General features: G+C 43.9%; 1 protein-coding gene across 4 annotated transcripts in view; it reads right to left on the bottom strand.

Annotated features, from left to right (window-relative positions):
* Positions 1-24,525, bottom strand: part of PPP6R2 (protein phosphatase 6 regulatory subunit 2) — a 107,310-nt gene that overhangs the window by 43,081 nt on the left and 39,704 nt on the right. For all 4 annotated transcript variants that reach the window (XM_072856372.1, XM_072856349.1, XM_072856358.1 and 1 more), the window contains 3 exons: positions 15,401-15,646; positions 7,836-8,022; positions 6,947-7,084 (listed from right to left, as the gene is read on the bottom strand). In XM_072856372.1, coding sequence (XP_072712473.1) covers positions 6,947-7,084; positions 7,836-8,022; positions 15,401-15,627 — 552 coding nt within the window. In that variant the 5' untranslated portion in view covers positions 15,628-15,646. The remainder of the gene's footprint in view (positions 1-6,946; positions 7,085-7,835; positions 8,023-15,400; positions 15,647-24,525) is intronic.

Here is a 24,525-nt window from a genome sequence, read left to right on the forward strand (position 1 = left end):
AACAGTCAGGGTTTTCTGGACCCCAATTTTGCACGGAAGAAGGGATAGCCAGAGACTACACAGGAATTAGAGGATGGAGATTCCTAAGGCGGGAGTGGCTGGAAGCTGGCAAGATGGGAAAAGCTCTTTCACCACCAGGAGATGCGCACTTACAGAACAGGCGTAATGGCCTGGCGGTAACAGGCGAGGAGGAACAGGTTTCCTCAAGGGAGTCATCAGAGCCTGAAACTCACACCAACAAAAGAGGCGGCGGCAGATGAGCGTGGCTGGAGACTCCCTTCCACAGGGAACGAAGAACCCACTCACCAGCCAGGTTTGCTGTTTCAACAAGCATGCTGCTTGCCAGCAGCTCAGACCCCCCAGCGTGTGGGGAGACTGCCAAGGCTCATCCAGCCCTTGGACGACCGCTCCTTCCTCCTGACGCCATGTGCGCGCCGATACCACTGCCAAGGGACATCTCAGGTGTATCACGAGTAACTACAGGGCCCTGCTAGGGTGAAGCCCTGGAGAAGTTCCTGTGCTGCCCATCACATCCTTTGCCAGGTTCAACTCTGGCTGAGCTTTGGCTTTCCTAACAACATCCCTGCCTTCTCGGGCAGCCTCTCACCGCCACTCCCGAGTGCTCCATCTCCACTCCACCATCTCAGCGCTGTCTGCGTGTGCGGGAGCTCAGGCAGGAGTGCCCTGCTCACCCATGCGGACCTTCTCCCACGCTTGCTTGACGTTCTGCACATCGGGATGGATCGTTTTGCTTAAGTACTAACTCTTATCTTTCTCTGCGATGACTTCCCTCCCACATAACCTGCTACTAGGCTCAAGGACGAGGCTGGCCTAACAGCAGACACTGGCGACCAGTACTGCTCAGTGTTTTCATTAAAGACTTGGAAAATGGGAAAAAACGCACCCATAGCAAGTTTGTGAACAATACCACATTGGGGGGCAGCAGCTGATATGCAGGAGGGGAGAAACCTAGACGTGCTGGAGAAATGGCCTGGGAGGAACCTCAGAAGTTCAAATAAGGCAAAATGCAAAGTCCTGCATGGGAGATGGAATAACCCCACGCAGCAGGACGGGGTGGGGGTCAATCAGCCAGGAACAGCTTGCGGAAAAGGCCAAGAGGGCCCTTAGTGGTCCAGGAGTCAGTGTTTTACCCCTGCAGCAAAGAAAGCCCAACCACGTCCCCGGCCATGACGGCCCGAGGGCAGCCACAGAGGTGAGGGCAGGGATTGCTCCCCTCCATTCAGCACCGGTGAGACCCATCAAGATACTGGGGCCAGGCTGGGGCTCACCAGTGCAGGACAGACATTGCAATAGTGCAGCAGGTCCTGTGGAGGCCACCGAGATGGCTGGGGCTGGAGCACATGAGGTCAGAGGAGAGGCTGAGTGGAGTTTGCTCAGCCTGGAGAGGAGAAGGAGAAGGCGAAGGGGAGATCCTGTTGCGGTCTGTGACTGCTTAGCGGGGTGGGGAGAGATGAGTGAGCCAGGATGCTCTCGGAGGTGGCATGATGGGATGAGAGGCATGACATGCAACAAGGGAAATTCCAACCGGATATTAGGAAAAAAACCCCTCCACTTGAGGGTGATCAAACACTGGAAGAGAGCCCAGGCAGATCTCCACTCCTGGAGACACTGAACACTCATCTGGATAAGGCCTTGAGCAATCTGCTTCAATGAGACCTGCTCTGGGGAGGCAATGGGACCTTCCTGGGGGCCTCCCAACCTGCATTATGCTATGAATGGATCTTTCAGGTCTTGCAGAGTCAATGCTTAAGAAAGTCTGTTATAACAGGACTTCAACAAAACTTTGTTTTCTAAAGCCTGATGAAAATATACCTAATAACAGCGCGACTTTGGCTTGGATGTTCCTAATCAGCCACAGTAAAAGAAAGTTCATACCTTAAGATGGTAGTCAAACAAGGGACTCTGCAACAATCAGCAGACCAAGTTGTCTGATCTTTCAAGGATCACAACATCAATAGTCACTTCACTGAAGTATTCACATTAAACTTTCCTCAGCTGAGGACTGATCTTGCAGTAGGACAGTTTTTGTTACAAGAGAAAGATATCTGCATTAGTCTAATCTACCTCTGGGAGCTACCGTTTCTTTAGGGTAAAGACGGCAGGAAGAATACACCCTTTTTATTCTTGCCGTTTGTTACCTGCAACAGAAAAAAGCAGGACAACGTGCAGGAGGGTTTTTTCCCTGTGCTATGATCACTATCCATGTTAGACTGACAAAAAGGGTACACGATGCCCTGGCTACAAGAGGTGAAAACTGGAAGATCGGTTCAACCACAGAGGTACTGAGCTTGTGAGGGGTTTCTGCAGAAGCCATGGTCCGCGCCTGGGCGCTCTTCACCAGTAGCCAGGGAGAAGAGAGGGATCCAGCCAGGACAAGCAGATTTCTCTTCAGAGTAACAGAGATCACGTTCTGATCACCAAGGAAACCGTGTCAGGTATGTCGAATGGTGTAGCCCGCTCTGCAGCCCAAAGGTGGGGTTTTGCAGTGAGATCCCAGTGACTCGCCCTGCTCCAGCCGAGCCATAGCGGGTTTTCTCCTCCAGGCCTGAATCAGGAGGACAGGCTAATTCTCATCAGTAAAGACTATACAACAGAAGCTGTACTTTTTGTCACCAAGGCAAGCATGAGAAGATGAAGTGCAGAAGAGATATCCACAATAACTGGATCTGCTTCACATAAATTCCTAGTACTTGCCAGCAAAATCGGATGTGGAGTCTTCTCACAGCAATTGTCCCTCTGCATTTTTCTAGGTAAGATTTTATACTAGTAACACGCAGACAGAGGACAGACTTCTTTGATGCTGCTTATCTTGCTTCAAGATGCAACCCATATCCAAGCTTTCTTGCTGCACAAGAAGTAAATTATTTAAAGTCAGTATTATTTCTTTCACAAACCCACAGAGACATTCCAGGATCAAATGACAGCGATCAAAGAGAATACGCTGTCATCCACCTGTACGATGCCAGATTTGCCCAAGGATACCAAAATGTAGGTGCCTGAAAGACAAGCCTGCTGGAAGGACCTCCTCAGAGGTTTCTGATGAAGACTCTTCTAGTATTTTCAATTGTGAGAGTCCAGAAAGAGGGAGGAGACAGGGCTGTACAGATGCAATGTAGACAAGAGATTATTTCACTTACTTTGCACCTACCCATGGGCTGCTGAATCTGGAGGCTTCCTTGTACAGTGGTGCTTCTGTCAAACTGGGGACAGAAGCAGGGAGGAACAGCATGTGCTAGCCAGGTTTTTTTCCTGATGGCACAGCTCTCCAAAACAACAAAATCCGGGCTACACGAACAAAGCATTCCTCTGTTATGCATGAACAGAAGGAAATAGATAAAGAATGATCATATTTGCATGGTAATCGTAGGCCATCAAGGAAGAGAAAGGGAAAAAACACCACGAACAGTTTAAGAACATATAAAATGACACTGCCACCTTCCCTCTGCTCATACTCATCCACTTATCTTCTGCTCCTTTCTCCTCCCTTATCATTGCACAAGTCCATCCAAAAAAAAGCCAAACCAACCCAACTCAAGGAATTGAGCTGGCTGAAAACAATCCTGGCAAAAAATAGCAATAAAAGAGAGGTGTTTTCAGTTGGATCAATTCCCTAGTCCATGTCGCCTTACAACCACATGAATACTTCAGCTGGCAAAGACTCAAGAGGAGCTGGATGGGCAGAACAAGCAGTAAGGTGAAAGCAGGACTGCCTCTTTCTGTGGCAATGCCAACTTAGAGCGCTCGTGGAATTGCTGGCCCAGCTTCACTCGGCACTGGAAGTCAAACGCTTGCACTAGGACAGTGAGAACCTCCACCCTGGCTAACATCATCTGAGCAAGGGGTAGACAAGGCAACTTCAAGCACACACTTTAGAAGGTCCATGCAGTAGAAAACAGAGCAGAGAATGGAGCCACCAGCACTGTCCAGCTATCACAGCCTAAGGATCTCTAAAATGGAAGGCCAGAGAATTAGACTCTTGTGCGATTATCAGGGAGTCTCTGACTTGCCAGGTCAAAGCGACAATGTGGACATCAAATCCCTAAGGAGAGGTACTGTGGGACTTGTTATGCAGCATATAATTCTGTTTAACTGAAAACTTAAGATATCTTCTTCATAAATCTGACACTGTAAAACACTACCTTTCCAGACAGCAAAAAACACACAACGAACCAACTAAAGTTCACAGAAAGATTTTGCCAGCATAGCAATGTCAAGTGGAGAGGTGGTCTTTTCACACCCCTAAGCGATGTACCCTCGACAGCAGCACTTTCTACTGAAAAACTGTGCTCCTCAAACTTTACTTGGCTATCAAAGTTTTCAGCTTTTGCTAAGTCACACCAGTGCAAAGTAGAAGGCATTTTGTTGTTCCGGTAACATTCATATTCTACTTGGGAAGCAGCTGCAGCGTAAACTGGAGACCCTGATGTATTGTTAGACCTCCTTAGATACCATCCAGCAGCAGGGTACATCAATACTAGGGAAGTCTTAAAGTACAAAGTTTAATTGCTGTCACTGTGTTATCAAAGTAATTGATAAACAGCTAACAAAAATCTATGGCACAGGATGTCTATCCAAAACACTAGCTGCTGCGTGGAGGAAGATGTGCAAACAGGGAAAAAACCCTGAATATGGCATTTAAAGACATATTGTAAACATGCCATGCTGCATGCAGGTCCAATGTATGGACAGAGCAATCGATCAACTGGAAACTGTTTAACAGCAGATGACAACACACAGGAATCTATCACACAATATATAAGAAGTTAATTAAAGGCAGACAAATGAAAAAGTGCAGCTCAGATCCAGATCACGAGACAGATGGACTCCGCTGTGCTGTTTGATAATGGGTGCACGCCCTTACGGTGACCATCTAACAGGCTGCTCGATGGACCACGTTCTGCATTTCAGCAGTGAGGAGTGGGAGAAGAGTGGCTAAGCAGGAGCGAGACCCTGGGAAGATCAGCCAACTGCAGCTGTATGAGTTCCTGAAAAAGTAATAATAATACTTTTCCTCTTGCTAAAACTCAAAAGCGTCTGATACCTGAGATGTCCAGCATCCCAAAGAAATATGAAGACTGCTTTGAGACAGCAAACAATTTGCAACCGTTCTAGCTACTAGCCGACAGTATTTTCTTCCGGATGTGATGAAAAGCTAAAGCAGTCCATGAAGTACAACTTTTATTTCTAATACCTACCAAAAATCAAGATTGCAAATTAACTTTTCTGGAGACTGAAGTTTCTGAATAGATTGCCAAAATTGCTGATAAGTAGCTTCTCTAAACATTCAATCCCAAATTTCAATATTGCTACTACTTTCTGTTTTTCTGAGAAGTCCTTAAGCCATCAGATTTTTAAATGCTTGAGGATAATCCTTACATTAAGAGTATTTGAAAAAAAAACCCAACCCCAAAAAACCCCCACAACTTCAGGTGCACCTCCAGTGCCGCTTGGTATCTTCACTTTGTTTTCTTTTTTTTTGACTGTGTGAAATCTTTAACAGGTAGAATTAACCTGATAGGGTGGGGTTAAAATATATCCCATCCAGATCTGCCTGTTTATGGATGGTTGATATTTGGAAACCTGGATATTTGGAAGTTTCCTGGACGGAAGCCATCCATCCAGGAAAACCACTACTCAGTTAAAATGTCATTTTAACATCAGAAGAAAAAATAATTGCATTTATCTTGGTAATATTACACTGCACTATTGCAATGTCTGTCCTGCGCTGGTGAGCCCCAGCCTGGCCCCAGTATCTTGATGGGTCTCACCGGCGCTGAGCAGAGCGGAGCAATCCCTGCCCTCACCCCCATGGCTGCCCTCGGGCCGTCATGGCCGGGGATGTGGTTGGGCCTTTTCTGCAAAGCTGCTTTCTCTTCCAGTGAATCCTCCGTCATCACTGTCCTCCGTCAGCCCATCTCTTGAAGGCTTTTTCCTCCCATCTCCTGTCTTGGTGTTACTATTTGATGTCTAACCAATTGAATTGCTGACTTCCCTGTCCAAAAATGACGACTTCCCTTCATGGGTGAATGTCCATACAGGCCTGTAAGGATTGATTTGTGCCTGTATTTTTTTCCTTCTCTGTAACAGCGGGTGTACTGCACGATGCACCCTAAGGCTGAGAGGAGGAATCGAACAATGATCTATCAAAGCATGATGATCGATCAAAGCATCTATCGTGAGTCTCCACAAGAACATTTACCTGCTCAGCTATGGTGGGGTCAATGCTCCGGACACAGACGACTTAAGCAGCAAAGCCTGCCAAACTTATAAATCCTGGTGTGGGCTTCAGGGACTCAAGTGCGTTTTCCACAAGGAACACTGCTCTTCTGGTTTACTGAGCAGGAGCTAAAGTAGGTTTCTTCCCTCCAATCCTGCACATCTGCCCACTAAAGGGGGGATGACGCAGCCTCACCCAGACTGGGCTATGCAGGGAGAAAAACTTGTCCTACCTGTAAAGCAAACTAAGCGTCTCAATGAGGTATTTTATCAGGCTGCCTATTAAAGAGGAAGGGGAAGGAGGAGGCATGAGATATCATCTCCAAAATCACATACACCCTTGAACACGGCCAGGAATTAAACAAATTACTGTCCCAAACTATCAGTCTAAAATTCTGAACACTGGGAAAGATTACAAATTTCCTTTGTCAAAGCTCTACAGCAAAAACAGCTAGAGTAAATAGTGGTTGCTATATGGAAAAATGAGTTGAAAATGCTTTACTGCCAGTGGCTGAACCGTGCAAGCCACAAACAGGCTGAAGTACCCACAGTAACCAACGTGCAGACTCTAGTGCTGAGAAAAGTAGTTTTCAGAAGAGTGGATCTGCTCCCATAATAAATGACAAGAAGAATTCCATTTCTTTAAGACACAAACAAACCAAGACCCTCGTTCCCAATCTAGTAAAGAAACAAAGTAGTAAATTCTCACATTCAGTACTTCCTGCCGTAGAGTCGCGGGCTCCACACAGCTGATTAGACGAAGCAGGAGGTCCATCATTGCTGATGTATCTATATGCTTTAGCACCAGGCTAATAAATTTGTCTTTTTTCCTTAAAAATGCAATCACCTAAAAATAAAAGTGTCATCATCAGTTGCTAGTACAACATACAGACATGGCACACAGAACTTCCTGTACTTCACCTTCTTGTCTCAACCAACCAATCTTGATGCAAAACAGCTACTAGGTTGAGAAATTCTCCAGAGAACGAGAGAAGAGAATAACATTCTCATTTCAAGGCAATACTGAATCAAATATTTTCAGCTATCTCATCTTTCCTCTATGCCACAAAGAAACCCAAGCCCACAGAAATAAGAGTGTCAAGAAGCTGGTGAAGCTGGAGAACTTTTCATTCCACTAAGGCTCTCTGACAGCCTTCATTTAAAAAATCAATTTTGAATTGGAACGCATGTATTCCTAAAGCACTGTTCAGCTCATGTTCCCAGCACCCCTTTTACAGGCATGAGACTGAGGCATTGTTCATGTAACGAGATGATTCTGGGCAATGATCAAAGGATGCATCAATAAGCCCGTGTACGGAAAATAAAGCTTTAGCTGTGGTACAGGAATATCCCAGCTACTGCAGATCTGAAAGCAAAACGATGCAAAGGTGTCTAAATGAGCCAGCAACTCCCCCAACTGAGGAATCCGAAGAACTTTTCAAAGCCTACATTTCAACTCCCATCTCAAAGAGTATGGCGAGCTATTTTTCAACTTTAAGAATACGAGATCACGAGGGTAGCAATGATACCACCATACAACACAACCAATGTCAGGGAATTAATATGTGCTTACGTATCAGGACAAATCTAATCACTACCTGTTCCGTTTTTCTTGCAATGAGATTCCCAATAGTCTTACTGAAGAAACTGGCAAGCAAAGGGTTCAAAGGAGGCTCGTGATCCAAGAAGTCATAGAGGATATTCAGCAGAGTTTCATCCCCTCCTAGCTTGTCGTTGATCTGCGGCACATCCGAGGTCAGCAGTTCACAGGCTGTGTTTGGATATCTGGAGGGACAGAACCAGAGCAACTAAAGGTGAAATGAAAACTCTCAAGAAAATCTTCCCGTATTAAAGTTATAAAGTAAAGAGTAGGAGGATTGCCCTTCCTGGAGACAGGGGAAAAAAAAACCCACATGAGAAACAAGGGCCATCTACATTAATGGCACATTTTAAGGAAACCCTATTTCCTGTAGCACATCACGTGGTTTTTTTAACCACTGAATTATGCATCTCAGCCGCCTTCAAATTGCAGTTATTTCTGATTTTCAAAAGTGATGCAATGCTTAATCAGTGTCAATGCACCTACAATCTCTTAAAATCCTTTCACACAAATCCATTTGCACAACTAAAATTAACCCAAAAATTGAAGGTTGATTTGAAGAATGCATATTTTAGCAGGTTTCTGTAATGCTTCTGAAAAATTATTCTTTCCACTACTGGAGCTGAAGTAAATAATAAATAAATAAGCATTGCTTTTTTTTTTTTTTAAATCGAGAAGACTACAATTTAGAGACAGAACATCAGATCTAACACAAAACCCCTAACAAATGAGCATACACTATGTACGAGAGCAAGCAGTTCATAGCCAACCTTCCGAGTTTCAATTTTTCAGTAATGTCTACAATCTTCCATAAAATTAACTTTTCAGAAAATATTACTGTGCCTGGTTTAGATAATTTTGCTCACTTAAATCAGAATATGAAATCATATTTGACAGCTAATGAAATCCTTTTTTTTCCCTGACCTTGTTTCTTGCTCTTCCAGGTCATGCTTTTAGAAATAGGTCACATTTATGATCCGAAAAGGTAATAACATGCTTACAATTAACATTCTGTTTATAATTAGACAAAGGCTCAAATATCAACGTGCATACATACCAAACAATAACCTAAGTCAACACAAAAAGCCACTTTTGGGGGGCTGTTAATTTTGCTAAACGACGAAGTTTCTTCGGGTTGAGATCCTACATTAAAAGCCAGCTGTAACGTAGAGCTACCTGGCACTGTTTTGCAAACACTTCACCGATTCAGACTCTCCATTACTCATGCAAAGAAGGAATTAAGCAGGGGATGGGAGGCTGTCTTGCATGCGCACCACAACACTGAAATTCATCCAGCTAGTTTTTGGTTTTTTTAAAACCTCATTTCAGCGTTTCATTGTTAGATGAGTGTCTTAAGTCCATATTCTAGCTCCTGTCCATCTATAAAAAGGGCTTAAGAGAAGCCCTTCGACAAAGACCTACTCACAGGTTACTGGAGTCAGAAACAGCACTTCGTTAGTGCTGTGAAACCCAACCTAGCACTGAACTTTAACGCTATTTTCACAGTTTCAATGATATATATGATCCTAGAGTCAAAAGGCAGCTGGACTTTATTTTTAAACCATGATTTACTCTTACCCCACTAATTCTTTAAAGACTCTGACAGGGCGTGCTGGAGCAGTGCAGCAGTGCTGAGCACAAAGCAGCAATTCTGAACACCAAACCTCCCGCTGAGTGCCAGTTCTTACCCACGCTTCCTAAAGTGGTTCTGATTTGTTAGCAAGTGATACAGATTAAAAATAAAACCTGTCCTTCACAGTTTGAGCATTTTCTCTCTGCAAGCAGAGCTGGTTATCTTTTTTTTTTCCCAAAAGCAAAAAGAAAATTTACTACGTATTTTAATAACGGCCAACTAAATTAATAGCAACATTAAAAAACCCACCATGCTGCAAACGCACGTTCATTCTTTTAGTGCATTCACCTTCCAAATAAAAATCGTGCCATTCCATGAGACACAAGCCCAACAGATTTCCCACCTTCAGGAATTATACAAGGCTTACCACTTTTTGTAACTGTACACACAAGCCAACTCCAAGATCAACAGAAAACACTCCTGCAATAATATGACTGTTTCTACACCACAAAGGGAATACCTTCACTTTTGTACACCAGTGAAGCTGAAACAATCTTGCAATACACAGCAAGATTTTGTTTTTCCTAGCCTCAATCTCAAAGGAAGAAAACCACACAGAAACAAGCTGCAGCAACAGCTAGGTACCTCACATCTCTGCCACCTCTGCCGCAAGGCCTGTGAGCGTGTAACAGAATCTGGGTTGCAGCACTTATCTGCTGTGTTTTTCTCTCTTAGTTGAAGTTAGATTTCTGCTCTAAACCTCATTAACAGAAACTCAAGAAGAAATCTTAACAGACCCTCCCGAACCTGAAAGTGGGACCCTCCGCTCTGAGCTTTGATCTCCCACCTCCCCAGACACAGCACATTTCACGCAGCTGGCAACGTCCCCTAAGCTAAGGGCCACCTATCAGGGAAGGAAGAGCAGAATTATTGTAGGTCTTGGGAAATTTCAGCTCAGCTCTTGGAGTGACAAGATGGACACACGGATTGCTGGAAATCATACAACAGGAACACATAGGAAAAACAGTGTGTCATTACGTGAATTCACAGTATGCCCGTATCTCAAGTACAGCATGTTCGAGCATGCCATCGTATAAAGACATTGCTAGGACCACCGTCAGGGACCGGGCACCAGGAAAGGAAGATCTTTTCATTTGATCCCACATGGCTGTTCTTGGCATTTGCACCTCTTCTGTGAAGAGACCTGCAGCTCTTTCTTCAGCTGACTGTCCACTTGCCCGTTCTTCCCATGGGTTTGCCTCGGCTGTACCCAGCAGTTACGTACGTGTGGCTTTCATCCCAGTGTTGTACACGTGCCTTAACTGGCAGGATGCTCTGCTGGCCCTTGGCTCTTTCCAATTCACAGCTCAAGCTGGAGCTTCCTTTCAGTTACTATGCTTTCGAGTGCATCGCTCTATGCCCAGCTTTACTGGTTTGGTTTTGTTATATTAATTGAATAGAATTTTTATTTTGGAAGAAATTCCACACCTCAACCTTCCTAACTTAAGCCTTACTTTGCTCATCACAGTTCCATTTGGTTCTCTACAAGGAAAATACTTCTTGTCCTGGCAGTATATAGAGGGTGAAGACAAGCGTTACAGGATGGCAATAACTTTTCCAGTACGTACACTGCATTGCTTTGTGTAGAGCCTTGTGCTTTTGCTCATGAACAGACACTCACATTCGCTGTTTATCGAGTATTTCCAGCATGCTGCCCACGAGGACTCCAAAGCCTTCCCCAAGACGTAAAAGCTAATTTGAAGCCCGCCAATGTGCGCATGTACCTTAGGCCATCAGTCATTACACAATCAGCACTGACTGTATTTGCTTTATTACTGCTTGGCCATGTAACATCATGAAATCCTTCTACCTTTTAACTAACCTAAGTAATTTTGCATTATCAACTTCCTACATTTATAATTCACCTCCCTTTATTTCATGCGTGACTATATCAAACCGCACAGGACTCAGTAGTGCAAAACCAGAAAGGTAGAACTGGCCCTTTTTCCCTCATCTACATTTCTTTTCTTTAAACGGTTATTAATTGATGACAGAACCCTTCTCTGTTATCCCATGACAGCTTGTTTCCAACAGTCTTTGATAAGGGACCTTATCTTTTCAGGACTCTTACTTATGCCACATTAGGCATATCACCATTATCCATGTGTTTCACTGACTCCATCAAACTCAGCTCCTGAACTGAAGCCTGACTTCCCTCTACAGAAGCAGCACTGTGCGATGGCCGAGAGCCTGCATTTAGAGAGGTGTCTATGAATCGTAATGCTATACCATAAATTTTTCAATGTGCACAATGCTGAAGCCACACGTACTGGCTCACAGACTCTTCTTAAGAACCGGTGTCCTATCTGCCACTTCCATTCCACTGGTTTTAAGGTTGACCAGGTGAGCAATTTCATATTTTAATTCCTTTAAATCGCTCGGGTGAATACCAGCCAGTCCGAACAATTATCCGACCGATTTTGTTCCATGGATGCTCCAATTTGCGACAGTTCCTCAGACTATTCCCCTGTAAAGAAAGACACCACTTGGGAATCTCCTGAGAAGACTCTGAAGTGAGCACCAACACACGCAGTTCAGTTAGATTTTCTGCTGTGGTCCTATCTTCCTCTTTACGCTTGGACCACCCATCTGCCCTACACATTCTCAGAGAAGCTTCCTTATTTTGGTGGGTTTAGAGTATTAGTGGTTTTGCCTTCAGCAAACTGCTTCTCAAAATCCCTTCGTTCAGTCTCACAGATTAACTAGCCACAATATCCTTTTCCCATATCTGGACACAACTTCCCTTTTGTGAGGATGTACTTCTACCTCTAAGGGATTATTGTTTTTTAACCAAGCCAGGTTTCTACATTAGGATTTTTTAAAAATCTTTGTAATACAAGGTCTGCATTTACCATGAGCCTCTAAAACGTTTCCAGGCCAGCTGTGAGCTTTTTGCCCTTTCACGGTACCATTTACTTCCTAACTAGCCTCCTCATATTTATGTAGTTCCATTCCTAAAAGTTAGAAAAACAAACTCCCAGCCCTTGATAATGCTGTTTATGTCTTTTTTGCTCCTACAAGGATGTTAAATCTGAGTACATTATGGTTACTATTACAAAGTGATTTTACAACAGTTATATTTCTTAGAGCCCCCAAGGGTATATGAAGAGTTATTTCTCCTTTTTCTGGCTCATTGCTCCATGCAAAAGGCATTCATGATTCCTACAAATTCATGCACCGTGCCTCCCTGTGACATATATCCTGTCAACAGGGGAATAAATGAAACCTCTCACTGTTATAGCACGTCCTGCTCTTGCAGCCTTTACAGACCCCAAGTTTCAGAGTCAGATCTAATACTTCACCCTTTCTATTTAGGCATGGCCTCCCAACCCGGAAGGTTTCCACACTGCCCCTAACTTATCTCACTTGACACTCAGCTCTCTATCCCCTACAGCCCACTCTTACGCTAGCAGAGTCCACTCTGCCTTTCCTATAAGCTGTACTCTCATCACATGGTCTCAACAGGTTTTTGAGACACCCCAGTACATCAACAAGTTCATTATAAATAGACATTACAGTTCAAATAGTTTATACACTTCGATTGCTACAGGTCTTCATCTGGTTGCTCAGTTTTGCATGCTATGCTTAGATGGGGATTTACTGACGAGTTTTCCTCTTTGCAGTTTCCTTTCTGAACTTCCATCCTACCGACGTTTCAAGACTAAAGCATTCTGATGATTCCATTTCCCACAGCATGCATCATTCTGAGCTGCATGTCCTTCCAAACCTATCAAGTTTCTCCCCTGTTCCAGTTTAAAAACTTTCACAACCTTTTCTTAAGAGCCAAAAATTGGATTCCATTTGGATTTAGACAGAGTCCATTCTTCCTGCTTAGCCTTTATTTATTCCAAAAGCTTCCCCAGTTTCTAATAAGCTTAAACCCTCTTTCCCCTCTCCAGTGCCTCATCATGGTTTGAAAATGCTTCTCGGCCTGGTCTACATATGGTACTGGAAGCATTTCCAAAAAAATACTTCATAAAGATCAGCTCTATTTGTCCTGGCAAGCAGGTCACTAGACAGTTCTTGTTGCCATCAAAGACTCGCTTATCTGTCTACGGTGTATAACCACGCTTCCCACCACTATACCTGCTTTTTGAGCAGGCACCTTACAGACCGCTCGTAGAAGAGGAAGAGGATACAATGCCATCATCTGATGAAGAGATCGGTCAATGAGACTGCTCGCTTGAGGCCTTCCCAACACAAGACTTTCTTCTGTCTTGCCAGCACAGGGGACTGCAGCGCTGGAGGCTGACCTCCTCCCACCACCGTCTCCTTTGTCTGTGCCTCCTCATCAGCCAGCCTGGCCTTGAGCTGCCTGAACCACACACTACCTTCAAAAGCTGATGAAAAGGCATATAATCCTGCACGTGAAATTCAAGGATGCCTGCGAGTAAACACTCTCATGCTGAGCTTCCCTCTTCATTTTGGTTTGCATTAAGGATTTTGCTTCTTGAGAAATTTCCATTTGTCCCCACCTTTCCTTATTCTCAGTCTGTTTGGTTACAATAGGAGAAGGTTTCCACTTCCACCCTTCAGCATGCAGGATCAGAGATATAAACCATCTTCTGACGGCAGCCACAAAAATCTCAAGAAGAACAGGACTTAAAAGTATGGCCTGGTTAACTGAAGTAGTATTCTGCAGTGGTACAGACAATGTATGAATTAGTACTGGCATGGTACTGATATCCCTCATCCTCTCCTCCAGCAAAATATACCCAGATGCCAGCGAAGGCCGCAAGTCTCGCACTGTTCAACACTTCCTCTGATCATTAACTCTCAGCGCTAAGGACAGTATTGCCCATCTTCTTCAACCAGACACTTTGGGTTTGAGTTTGTCTCAGGTTAGCTGTGCAAACAACATGGATAAGGTGCTGCAGTAAGCACAAAGCCAGTCACCCCATGGAAAGCCAGTTATTCTGCTATGAGACAGGAAATGCAAAAAGTCCAAAGACTGTTGTGTGCCATGTCCCTGGTTTAAATCTGTACAAAATTTGCATTTGTAGGACAATAGTATAAAACTAGTACTCCTGGTTCCTTCTGGTAATTCACCTTTTATAGCAGAAGCCTTGCAAAAACAGCCATATAATATTCAAAGTTACTACATAATGTATTTCCCGGCATTCACTTGCCTGGAAAGAGTCACCTAAAGCTAGTTGATCAACTAGCTCACCTAACAATACGCCTAAACAACGCTACCATTTCTTCTGTGGATTTCAAGCAACAACAGCAATAACCAACACCGAACCATTCCCACAGTGACAAACTCACCCATTTTTATTTATTTATTTATACACAGAGCAGCCTTTTATTTTTACATAAACTTAGCAAAAACAAACTTCCCAAATCCAAAATGTAAATATTTTCAAGTATACATTTAGTTAGAAATGTATAAACACAGCTTGATGAGAACCGAACACATCTAGAGTTCACCATCCTAAGAAAGAGGCTCTTTACAGAGCTAGGCCCTCTCCCTAACCAGATGATCACTGAAAGCGGCAGTTTTTGCATAGGCAGCACACTGAAAATATTTCATCTTTTATTCACTGTACAGCTCACTTCTTTTGTGGGCTTGACTACTGAAAACCAATCAGGTTCAGGAATGTATAACTCAAAGCAGAATGCTCTTTGCTTGCAATTTTGATAAAAGCGTACTAAAGGTACTTTTGAGATGCTGATTATTTTGCTTGCAAAGTTTTGAACAAACAGCAAGAAATCTTTTTTTAGACAAGCTCAATGTTAAACCATTAAAAATAAAGAAACAAGCTTCTGAAAATTCACTACAAATAACAAAACGCTGTGAAATATTTCACAGTACTCGGAAGCCTTTTTCCCAAGACTGAAGAGATTACACCCATCTCGCACCAGAGCATTTCCAACATCAAGACGTCTCATCCAGTCTTCTTCATATAGGACAGAAAACAAATACCTACTTGAAGCGGACCTTCTCGTCCATATCCACAGGGGGCTCATGGGTGATGAGGTTGACCAGCTCCTCCATGCAGTGCTGCTGGCAAAGGAAGTCCAGCAGCTTGCGGTTCTGAGCCTTGCACTCCTGTAAGATGTCATCTTCATCCATCAGCTCGTGAAGTGTCACATCTTCTTTATCCAGCAGCTTGTCCACATGTGATGTTGTGTTCAAATCAAACTTCCAGAACATGTTGATGGGACACAACTAGCTGTAACGCAAAGGAATATGAGTTAATCTTCCATGTTCGCTATTTATGCCTCCATTATAATTCTGAGCAGAATACCCTAATGCAGCTGCCAGCCAGCTTGTAAAAATCTGTTAAATTCTGTAAACAAAATTAACAACTTCACACCAGAAAACTAACACGACTTAGATTATAGCTCTATAATATCAACAATGGACACAATATATGCATGAATTAACTTTAACTGCAAATAGCTTGAACTAAAAATCAAAGTTTATGTTCATACACAGAAATGCTTTGCTGGATTTGAGTCAAGGCTGGCCACAGACAGGGAAACCACACCACAGCACTATAAGCAGTTTGCATTAAAGGGTTTGGGCCTTTTTTGTATTATTTGTATTTCAGAGTCACACTCATCAGCCAAAACTGCAACAATCAATGATTTATGTAAGTGGAAGAAAGGCCTCCAATGTATACATAACAGCAAGAACTAAACAGAGACAGACCATAATTGGAAAGTATTAAAAAAAACCTACCGGACACTGCGAGCGATAAGAACATCAGCCAACCCAGAGCTGAACTAATAAATATAAACCTGGTGGAACACTAGAATATGCTACTATTCTCATAGGCATCATAGAAGTGTAAAACTGTGAGTGCTCTTTTGTGGGGCAGAAGAGTGTATTTTGGTTTTATACATATAAAAGAGTGTGTGTGTGTGTGTGTGTACAATCCGCAACTGTAAGATCTGCAGCTCCAGAGCTGGTGCCAGCGGGACCATTAACTGGGAGAAGCCGAGCACACGCTGTCAGGAATGTACAGAGCCGTTCACTGGACCGCACCGTTAGCAGAAAGTTCCAAAATTCTGAACTCTAACCTTACTGGGGGAAAAAGTACGGCTTAGAGACTAGTGCTTTATATTACCTAAAGGGTGTACGGCTGGGCAGCTAAAATTTGGTCTGTACGATAACGCCCAAATTCTGTTCTTGACCATTCTAAAACAGACGATACTTAATCTCCACACACTCACCTCTTAACCAGGGTCCGCACATTTTACGATGACCTGGGACTCGCAGATGTCTACCAGTAACAGAAATGGCAAAAGGATACTATAAATCAAAGCCACAAATAGAAACTGAAGGCATGGCCTCCTTTTCCTACATGTTCTGGATCTCAAGTCCTTGTAAGTACTTGCTGAAAGGAAACCCTCATCACCATCACCTGCCTTCACAGGAAGCTTCACATGGACATTTTATATCATCCCAACTAAATTAAAAAAAAATTGATACAGTTCTCTGCAAAGCGGTAAAACTGAGATACTGCACGTAACAACGAATGACAAACTACTAAAGACCGACTCGAGCTGGAGCCTAGACCCACACAGACACAGTAAGTTACCTGTCACAAACGGTGATCAAACCCTGCCCGGCTGCATCTGTTGCCCCCTCCAAGTCTCCCCGGCAGCGCTCGGGGACCCCCTGCCCGAGCAGGGTTCCCTCGAACCCGCTCGCGATGGCTCAGATCGTCCCCTCTGACATCCCCTCTCTGTAGCAGCTGCACTTTGCAGAGTCTTCAGTGTGTGACCAGAATCATACACTGCCTTTCAGATGAGGTTTCACTATTGCCATGTATTAGTAAGAATATTCCCCTTCAAACAGTTTTAGCTAAATATAGAGCACTGCACTTTGTATTACTCATTTTCATCCTACTCCTACCCCAAACGCTTTCTTTCCTTTTGTGTTATCCTGATTTTTCTCTATGTGAGCTCTATTAATTATCTTTTTCCAGTTAGCTTCCCCAATACACTTCAACTTTTAGAATAGCCATTAATTATATCAAAATAAGACAGTGTTCAGACTATCGCTAAGAAACTCTTCCAGTGGTCGTCTTCTTGCTTAATATTTTCTCTTATAATTCTGCCCTTTACCATCTCACCTCAGGATCTGGCTAATTCACCACGATTCCTCGACGAGCCATAACGTTTCCCAGTCCTGCTCTGACTATCATACCAAGTATCTTAATGATCTCCACAAAGAAACAAGATTTACTGAATTTCTTTTATTTAGAGTATCAGCTGCCAAAGAAAGAGCTCAGATTAGTTTGGCACAATTTAAATTGCTGGTTTTCATTTCATTTTGCATTGTCGTATCTTTTATTGTTCCCTACAGGGAGCAAATAAGGAGTAATCTTAATTCTTCCCCAGTAACACTTTCAGTATCTTCAGAGAGTACAAGGTAACTCCAATTCCTCACCAGTAGACGTTTGTACTTCAAAAAGCAGCCAAGTCATTTAACTACCTGAGAATCTGAGTACAGCCTTTCATTTCTGGCTCCCGTTGGGTGTTTCAGCCTAAATTCTCACCCAGACACTGTCTCATCCTCACTCAAACCCCATGGCTCTGCTACACGTACAGAAGCCTAACGGAAGGAAGAAAAGAGCTTCCAAAGGAAGGAGCCCTGCGCAGGAAGAGCCATTCCACCCCTGGGTCTGTATGCTATGCAGAAGATCAGGCGCAACGAGAGACCACGAAGAGACGGCGTCGTGTTGTAGGCCATGGGGATCAAAGATGATTCAAGAAATCATCAATCATTAACATTAAGTAAGAGAACAACTGTTACTGCCCATTGACAAAGGTGATAAGCATAGCTCAAACGAGATAAACGTTCTGTGTAATAATATCATTAAGCTAAAACACATTTTATAAAACAAAGTCAATTGGATGGGAGATGTCAGTGCTACAGTCCCAGATCATCTGTATCTAAGCATGTGATTTTATACAACAAGATCACAGCGCTTTTTTTAACCTAACCCACATTACTATTTCCGCAGCAGCAGGAACACTTGCTCAAACCACTCATTTTGCTTTTTCCAGCATCCAAAAATGTTACCACGCCTGATCTTTTGCCAGTTCCACTGCTTGCCTAACTACATCCAAGACAGAATTTTGAAATTATCCTTTTTAAAAAACAAACAGAAAACAATCCTTTTTCCCTCCGGGAAGGTTTACTGAAGAAGGGGGGCACTGCTTTCCAGTTACCACAGCTGGGCAATTTAAAGGGCTATGTAAAGAGCCAAATCTTTTAATTACATGTTTAAGTATCTGGGTCCCTTGCAGTGTATCTTTCACACTGAACCTCCAACTGAAAGGCTTATAGGAACTACTAAATGAAACATGTTAAAAAACCTCTAATTTTTTATTTATTTTTACCAATCAAGTTACTGATGCGCACCTTCTGCCCTACCTCAGTTCAAGGATTCTTCATGTGTGCATGTATGTGCCTAAGGATCTCTAAAAGAAAAAGGATTACCTTATGAAATTAAGGCTATTTTTCCTTGGAATAACTCTCTTACCCAGAATATTTGATAACAAACTCTGTGGAGCTCCACTCGGTGCTTCAAAATTTGTCACAGATATTTTCTACTTCAGAGAGCTTTTTTCCATGTCAACGTAATTTTTCCTTTTAATGCCTTTATCTCAAGAGATTTAGAAGAAATCAAGAAAATCTTTGCAAGTTTGTCTTTTGTGACAGCACTGCTGATACGCTGAAGCCCTGTTTGAATGTATCGGTGTTGCAAGGCTTGATTATAAAGGGAACATTTAAGCTATGAACTACCAAGCCATCCCAAGAACAGCCTCCTTATAGCTCTGTCCTCCCACGGCGCTCCTGTACGCCACGTTTACTCGCTGGCTTCGGACTTTCAGCATCTTGAGGTAGAGCTCACATACACGTTATGGGGAAGCATACGGCCTTGAGCCAGCAGAAACCGAACTGAGATCCTGATCAAGCATCGCATCTAGAAGACCACTTTATACTTACAACGTTCCTTTAAACATCAGGTGTCAACCACTTCCAGTCGAACCTCCAGCACCGTGTCTCTTGTAAAGCTGCCTACGAATATCAAGGCTCTAGCCTTTATGCGTGATGGGCCCAAGCTCAGAGTTACTGGGAAGGAAGTGGGGGAAGCTGTCCCGAACAAAAGCTTACCCAGACCTCCCCCATGGCCCATCCACTGCCGTTTCCTAACAACCTTCCAAACTGCCAGATTAGTTAGTTTAGGTTGATCCTAGTCTTTTGGGAACTAGTCCCCCACCAAAAATAGCACAAAATAAAGCAGAGTGAGAAGCAGTTTCCAATTTGAGCCGCTTAAATCAACAGTATATTGAAATTAAAAGAAAAAAGTTAACTTTTAACATTACAGCACCAACCAAGAGCTTCTGCATCCGTCCATTCAGCTACTGAAAATGCACTCAAGCAACTGAATTTCTGAGTTAGGAACAGACATCTGAATTTTCAACCTACGTGACATTTCTGTGACAGTAATGCTGTTTGGCTGTATAGTGTGTTCGTTACAAACTGTTCTTCAGATATTTTTAACTAACTATGCTTAGTTATAAATTCACCGAGTGAAAAGCTGGCACAAAAGGCCTTAAATTAAGAATGTTTGGGTGCACAGTTAACCCAAATACATATATATTCCATACATACGTGGAATACACACGTAAATCTCACTTTTCAAATTCAAACCCATTACAAATCTGCCAATTTACAGTTTTTCAAAACTTTTTATCTGTCTATAGGAAAAGCTGCCTGACCTATAGGAGGCACGCTGGTAAGCTGCCCTTAGGAAAGGAAGCCAGCTCTTTTCTCAGCACAGAGCAGGCAGATCCCCTTCCCAACCTCCTTCTTAAAACAAAAGTTGAGAATTGCTGGGGAGTTTGGCCTCTCCCGGTCCTCGCTGGCGGAACCAGGCCTCTGGGAGACACTGATGCAATTCCCAGCGTCCCGGGACTGGGTGCAGCTGCAGGCAACTGGGAAGGGAGGCTGCCCTGCACCACTTACTCTCCCACCACGTTGCCCGAGGCATGTGCAACAACACGAGATGACTCTTCTTTGCCCTCACTCCAGCCAAAAAAAGCTCTTTTAGCTACAGTGCTCTTACGGGCTACTCAGTAAAGTGCAGCAAGCGAGATTTGGAAATGATTGTTCATGGCATACTGAACCCAGACAGTTAGGCCAAAGCAGGTGTCCAGGCAAGGAAGTGAGGTTTTGTAATCCATGTAACATCTCTGCAAGCTTAAAAGTGGAATGGTACCACACACAAAAAAACGCGGAGAGACGTACACGCCACTTAAGGACCAGCAGAATGAGTCACGACCTACGGGAGCCAGATGAACTGTCCTGGAAGGCCACAAGCCGGGCACAAGAGAGACAATACTCTGCTGTAACGCTGTCCATAGGCTCTGAACTACGGTGCCTCTGGACACAGAGAAGTACAGCAAAGGTTGAACAAGCAGCTCCTAGCGCTAGTGAGTTCACAGAGTCACAGAACGGTTTGGGTTTGGGAGGGGCCTTTAAAGCTCATCCAGTCCAACCCCCCTGCCATGGGCAGGGACATCTTCCACCAGACCAGGTTGCTCAAAGCCCCGTCCAACCTGGCCTTGAACACTGCCAGGGATGGGGCATCCACAGCTTCTCCGGGCAACCTGTGCCAGAGTCTCACCATTGCCATCACCATCATAAAATATTTCCTCCTTCTGTCCAATCTAAACCTGCCCTCTTTCAGTTTAAAACCATTGCCCCTTGTCCTGTCACTACAGGCCTTGGTGAAAAGTCTCACTCAGTCTGTCTTATAAGCCCCCTTTGTATATTGCAAGGCCGCAATAAGGTCTCCCCAGAACCTTCTCTTCTACGGGCTGAAAAAACCCAACTCTCTCAGCCTTTCTTCATGGGAGAGGTGTTCCAGCCCTCTGACCATTGCCATGGCCTCCTCTGGACCTGCTCCAACAGGTCCATATCTTTCTTGTACTGGGGATCCCAGAGCTGGACACTACCGCAGGTGGGGTCTCACCAGAGCAGAGTAGAGGGGCAGAATCACCTCCCTCGACCTGCTGGCCACACTTCTTTTGATGCAGCCCAGCATACGTTGGCTTTCTGGACCGTGAGTGCACATTGCTGGCTCTTGTCCAATTTTTCATCCACCAGTATCCCCAAGTCCTTCTCCACAGGGCTGCTCTCAATCCATTCATCCCCCAGTCTGTATTGATACTGGGGATTGCCCCGACCCAGGTGCAGGACCTTGCACTTGGCCTTGTTGAACTTCATGAGGTTCACACGGGCCCGCTCCTCAAGCCTGGGAAGGTCCCTCTCAATGGCATCCCTTCCCTTTAGCAAATCAACTGCACCACTCAGCTTAGTGTCATCTGCAAACATGGTGAGGGTGCACTAAATCCCACTGTCGCTGATGAAGATATTAAATAGTATTGGTCCCAGTGTGGACCCTTGAGGAACACCACTTGTTACCACTCGTTTACACTTGGACACCGAGCCATTGACTGTAACTCTTTGGACGCAACCATCCAGCCAATTTCTTACTCATCTAACAGTCCACCCATCAAACCCATATCTCCCCAATTTAGTGGCCAGAATCTTGTGTAGGAACATATCAAAGGCTTTACAGAAGTTCAGGTAGATGACATCCGTAGCTCTTCCCTTGTCCACTGATAGTGTCACTCCATTGTAGAAGGCCACTAGATTACTCAGGCACAGTTTGCCCTTGGTGAAGCTATGTTGGCTGTCTCTAATCACCTCCCTGTCTTCCATATGTTTCTACATCTTCCAGGAGGATCTGCTCCATGATCTCTGCCTGGTAACGGGCACAGAGATGAGGCTGACACTGGTCAGTAGTTCCCAGGGTCCTCTTTTTCACCCCTTTTAAAAATGGGCATGATGTTTCCCCTTTTCCAGCCACTGGGGACTTCACCCAACTGCCTCAACTTTTCAAATATGATGGAGAGTGGCTTGGCAACTACATCAGCCAATTCCCTCAGGATCATGCAACGGAGTTTGTTGGGTCCCATGGACTTATGTATGTTCCTCCGGTGGTCTCAAACCTGATCTTCACTTACAATGCGAGGTTCAGCAGCCTTGAGGGGCTTGAGAGATGTGGGAAGAGTGATTGCCATTGAAAACTGAGGCAGAAAAACTGTTGAGTACCCCAGCCTTCTCCGTATCAGTTGTGACCAGTTCTCCTGTCTTACTAGGGAGCAGCTGTGGATTTCCTTCAATATTCCTTTTCTGGCCAATGTACCTGTGGAAGCCCTTCTTATTATGCTTCGCATCCCTTGCCAATTCATTGAGACTTTGCAGACTTGAATGGTCCAGAAGAACTTTCCACACAAACATCAACATATCCAACACCAGGATGTCTGCAGCCAACAGACAGTGTGCACGCCATTACCATACCCAGGCAGCACCAACAAGACAGAAGAGGGGAGCTCTTGATGAAACCCAGCTATCCCATTTGTGGAAGCAGCAGGATACATACACATACACATGTGCATGCGTACAACACGCATGCTGGTTTCAGTATGCATATTTTTGCATGAAGCACATGCAGTCTGCTACAATATGCAACATAACTGCTGAAGCACATGAAAATATATTAAAAAAACACAGGACAGAGGACCAGAAAAGAGTTCTACATGACGAAAGTTACACCCCTATGAATGCTCCATTTTGAGTTGTATCAAGAAACAATCTAGTATGTCTATAACATGATAACAAATGTTTGTGATTACTTGAAAAAAAAACCTGATAATCTAGAAAAGTAACTGTCCCATTCTGCACTGATTAGCTAATTAATTTTCTTTAATCTGCTTCACTGTAGGTAAGCCATCATAACTCACAAGGCACTTGTTCTCTACGAGCTATGGAGAGCTTGAAGAGAAGCACTCATCAGAAATGGCATCTCCCCATAGAGAACCTGAGCTACCGTGACAAACTTCAGCAGCACTGATCACCAAACTGCAGTTCATCTAACGGGACCTACCACAGGAAACCAAAACCAGAGTAATCCACCTGCCGAAATGATGGCATTGCCTTGCAGAGCCAGGAGCCCAGAATGAGCAAGCCCTTTCTTTTGGCATTAGGATATAAATCAACCTTTTTTCTGTAACTCAAAAAGCGCACTTCTCCTCCTTCCAAAATGCTGCTAAGAAAAAACACCTACTGAATAACAGGAAATGGGCTAAGAGAAACTGAAAACAGCTAGAGACTTGCTGAGTATTATTGAGCCCAAAAAATGGTAAATACAATTTCTTCTTGTGATACATGACTTACAAAGTTTCAACACCGTTTCCTGTTTATGCCGTCTTTAAGACACCTACTTAAACTTGAGGAACTTCTAAATACTAAAATATTAAACACTAGAAATAACTAATAAAGTTAAGGAATACAAGGTAACTGTACAGCAGAAGAGGTAGATGAAAAAACAGGAATATGAAAGAGTATCCTGCTTTCTCTAGCAATTCGTGGCATTGCACACCCCGATAAAGAAAAAAACCAGGAAATTAAATCAAATCAGGGGCATCTTAGGCATTTGATGGCAAAAAATAAAAAATTTGCAGATTTCCAGGACAAAAGACCACAAAGAAGAGGATGCTAACCGCCAACTTTAAACATTTCCAATCATTAAGCATTAAACAGAGTTCTGTTCTCTAGTTTTCGGCTCTGGTGGGCGTGGTTAACGCAATTTCCGAGGGATCTAACAAAGCAAGGCTCTCTCAGGCCTTTTCACCCAGCATGAATGAGAGGGCTCCCTGAAGCTGAAAGGCACATTTTACTCCCTACTGCAAAAGCTGGTTTTGGAAACGGTAGCATTAAACAGACCCGTGTAGAGAGGTCAGTAATAAGAGGTTAGGAAATGAAGTATACTCTGTTCACCACAAGCAATCGGTCGCTATCAAAGCTGATGGTGCGCAGTCGTAACTGAATGAGGACAAAAGCAGAAGAGGCCCTCTCCAGAGCCTGTGCCTCTTCCCCAACGGCTAAGGCACTACTTGCCCTTTCAGAGCAGGAGAAGGAACATCCTATCTATGCTGAATAATTTTGTGGTCTGCATTG

The sequence above is a fragment of the Ciconia boyciana genome, chromosome 1 (genome assembly GCF_034638445.1).
Source record: "Ciconia boyciana chromosome 1, ASM3463844v1, whole genome shotgun sequence".
Taxonomy (NCBI): domain Eukaryota; kingdom Metazoa; phylum Chordata; class Aves; order Ciconiiformes; family Ciconiidae; genus Ciconia; species Ciconia boyciana.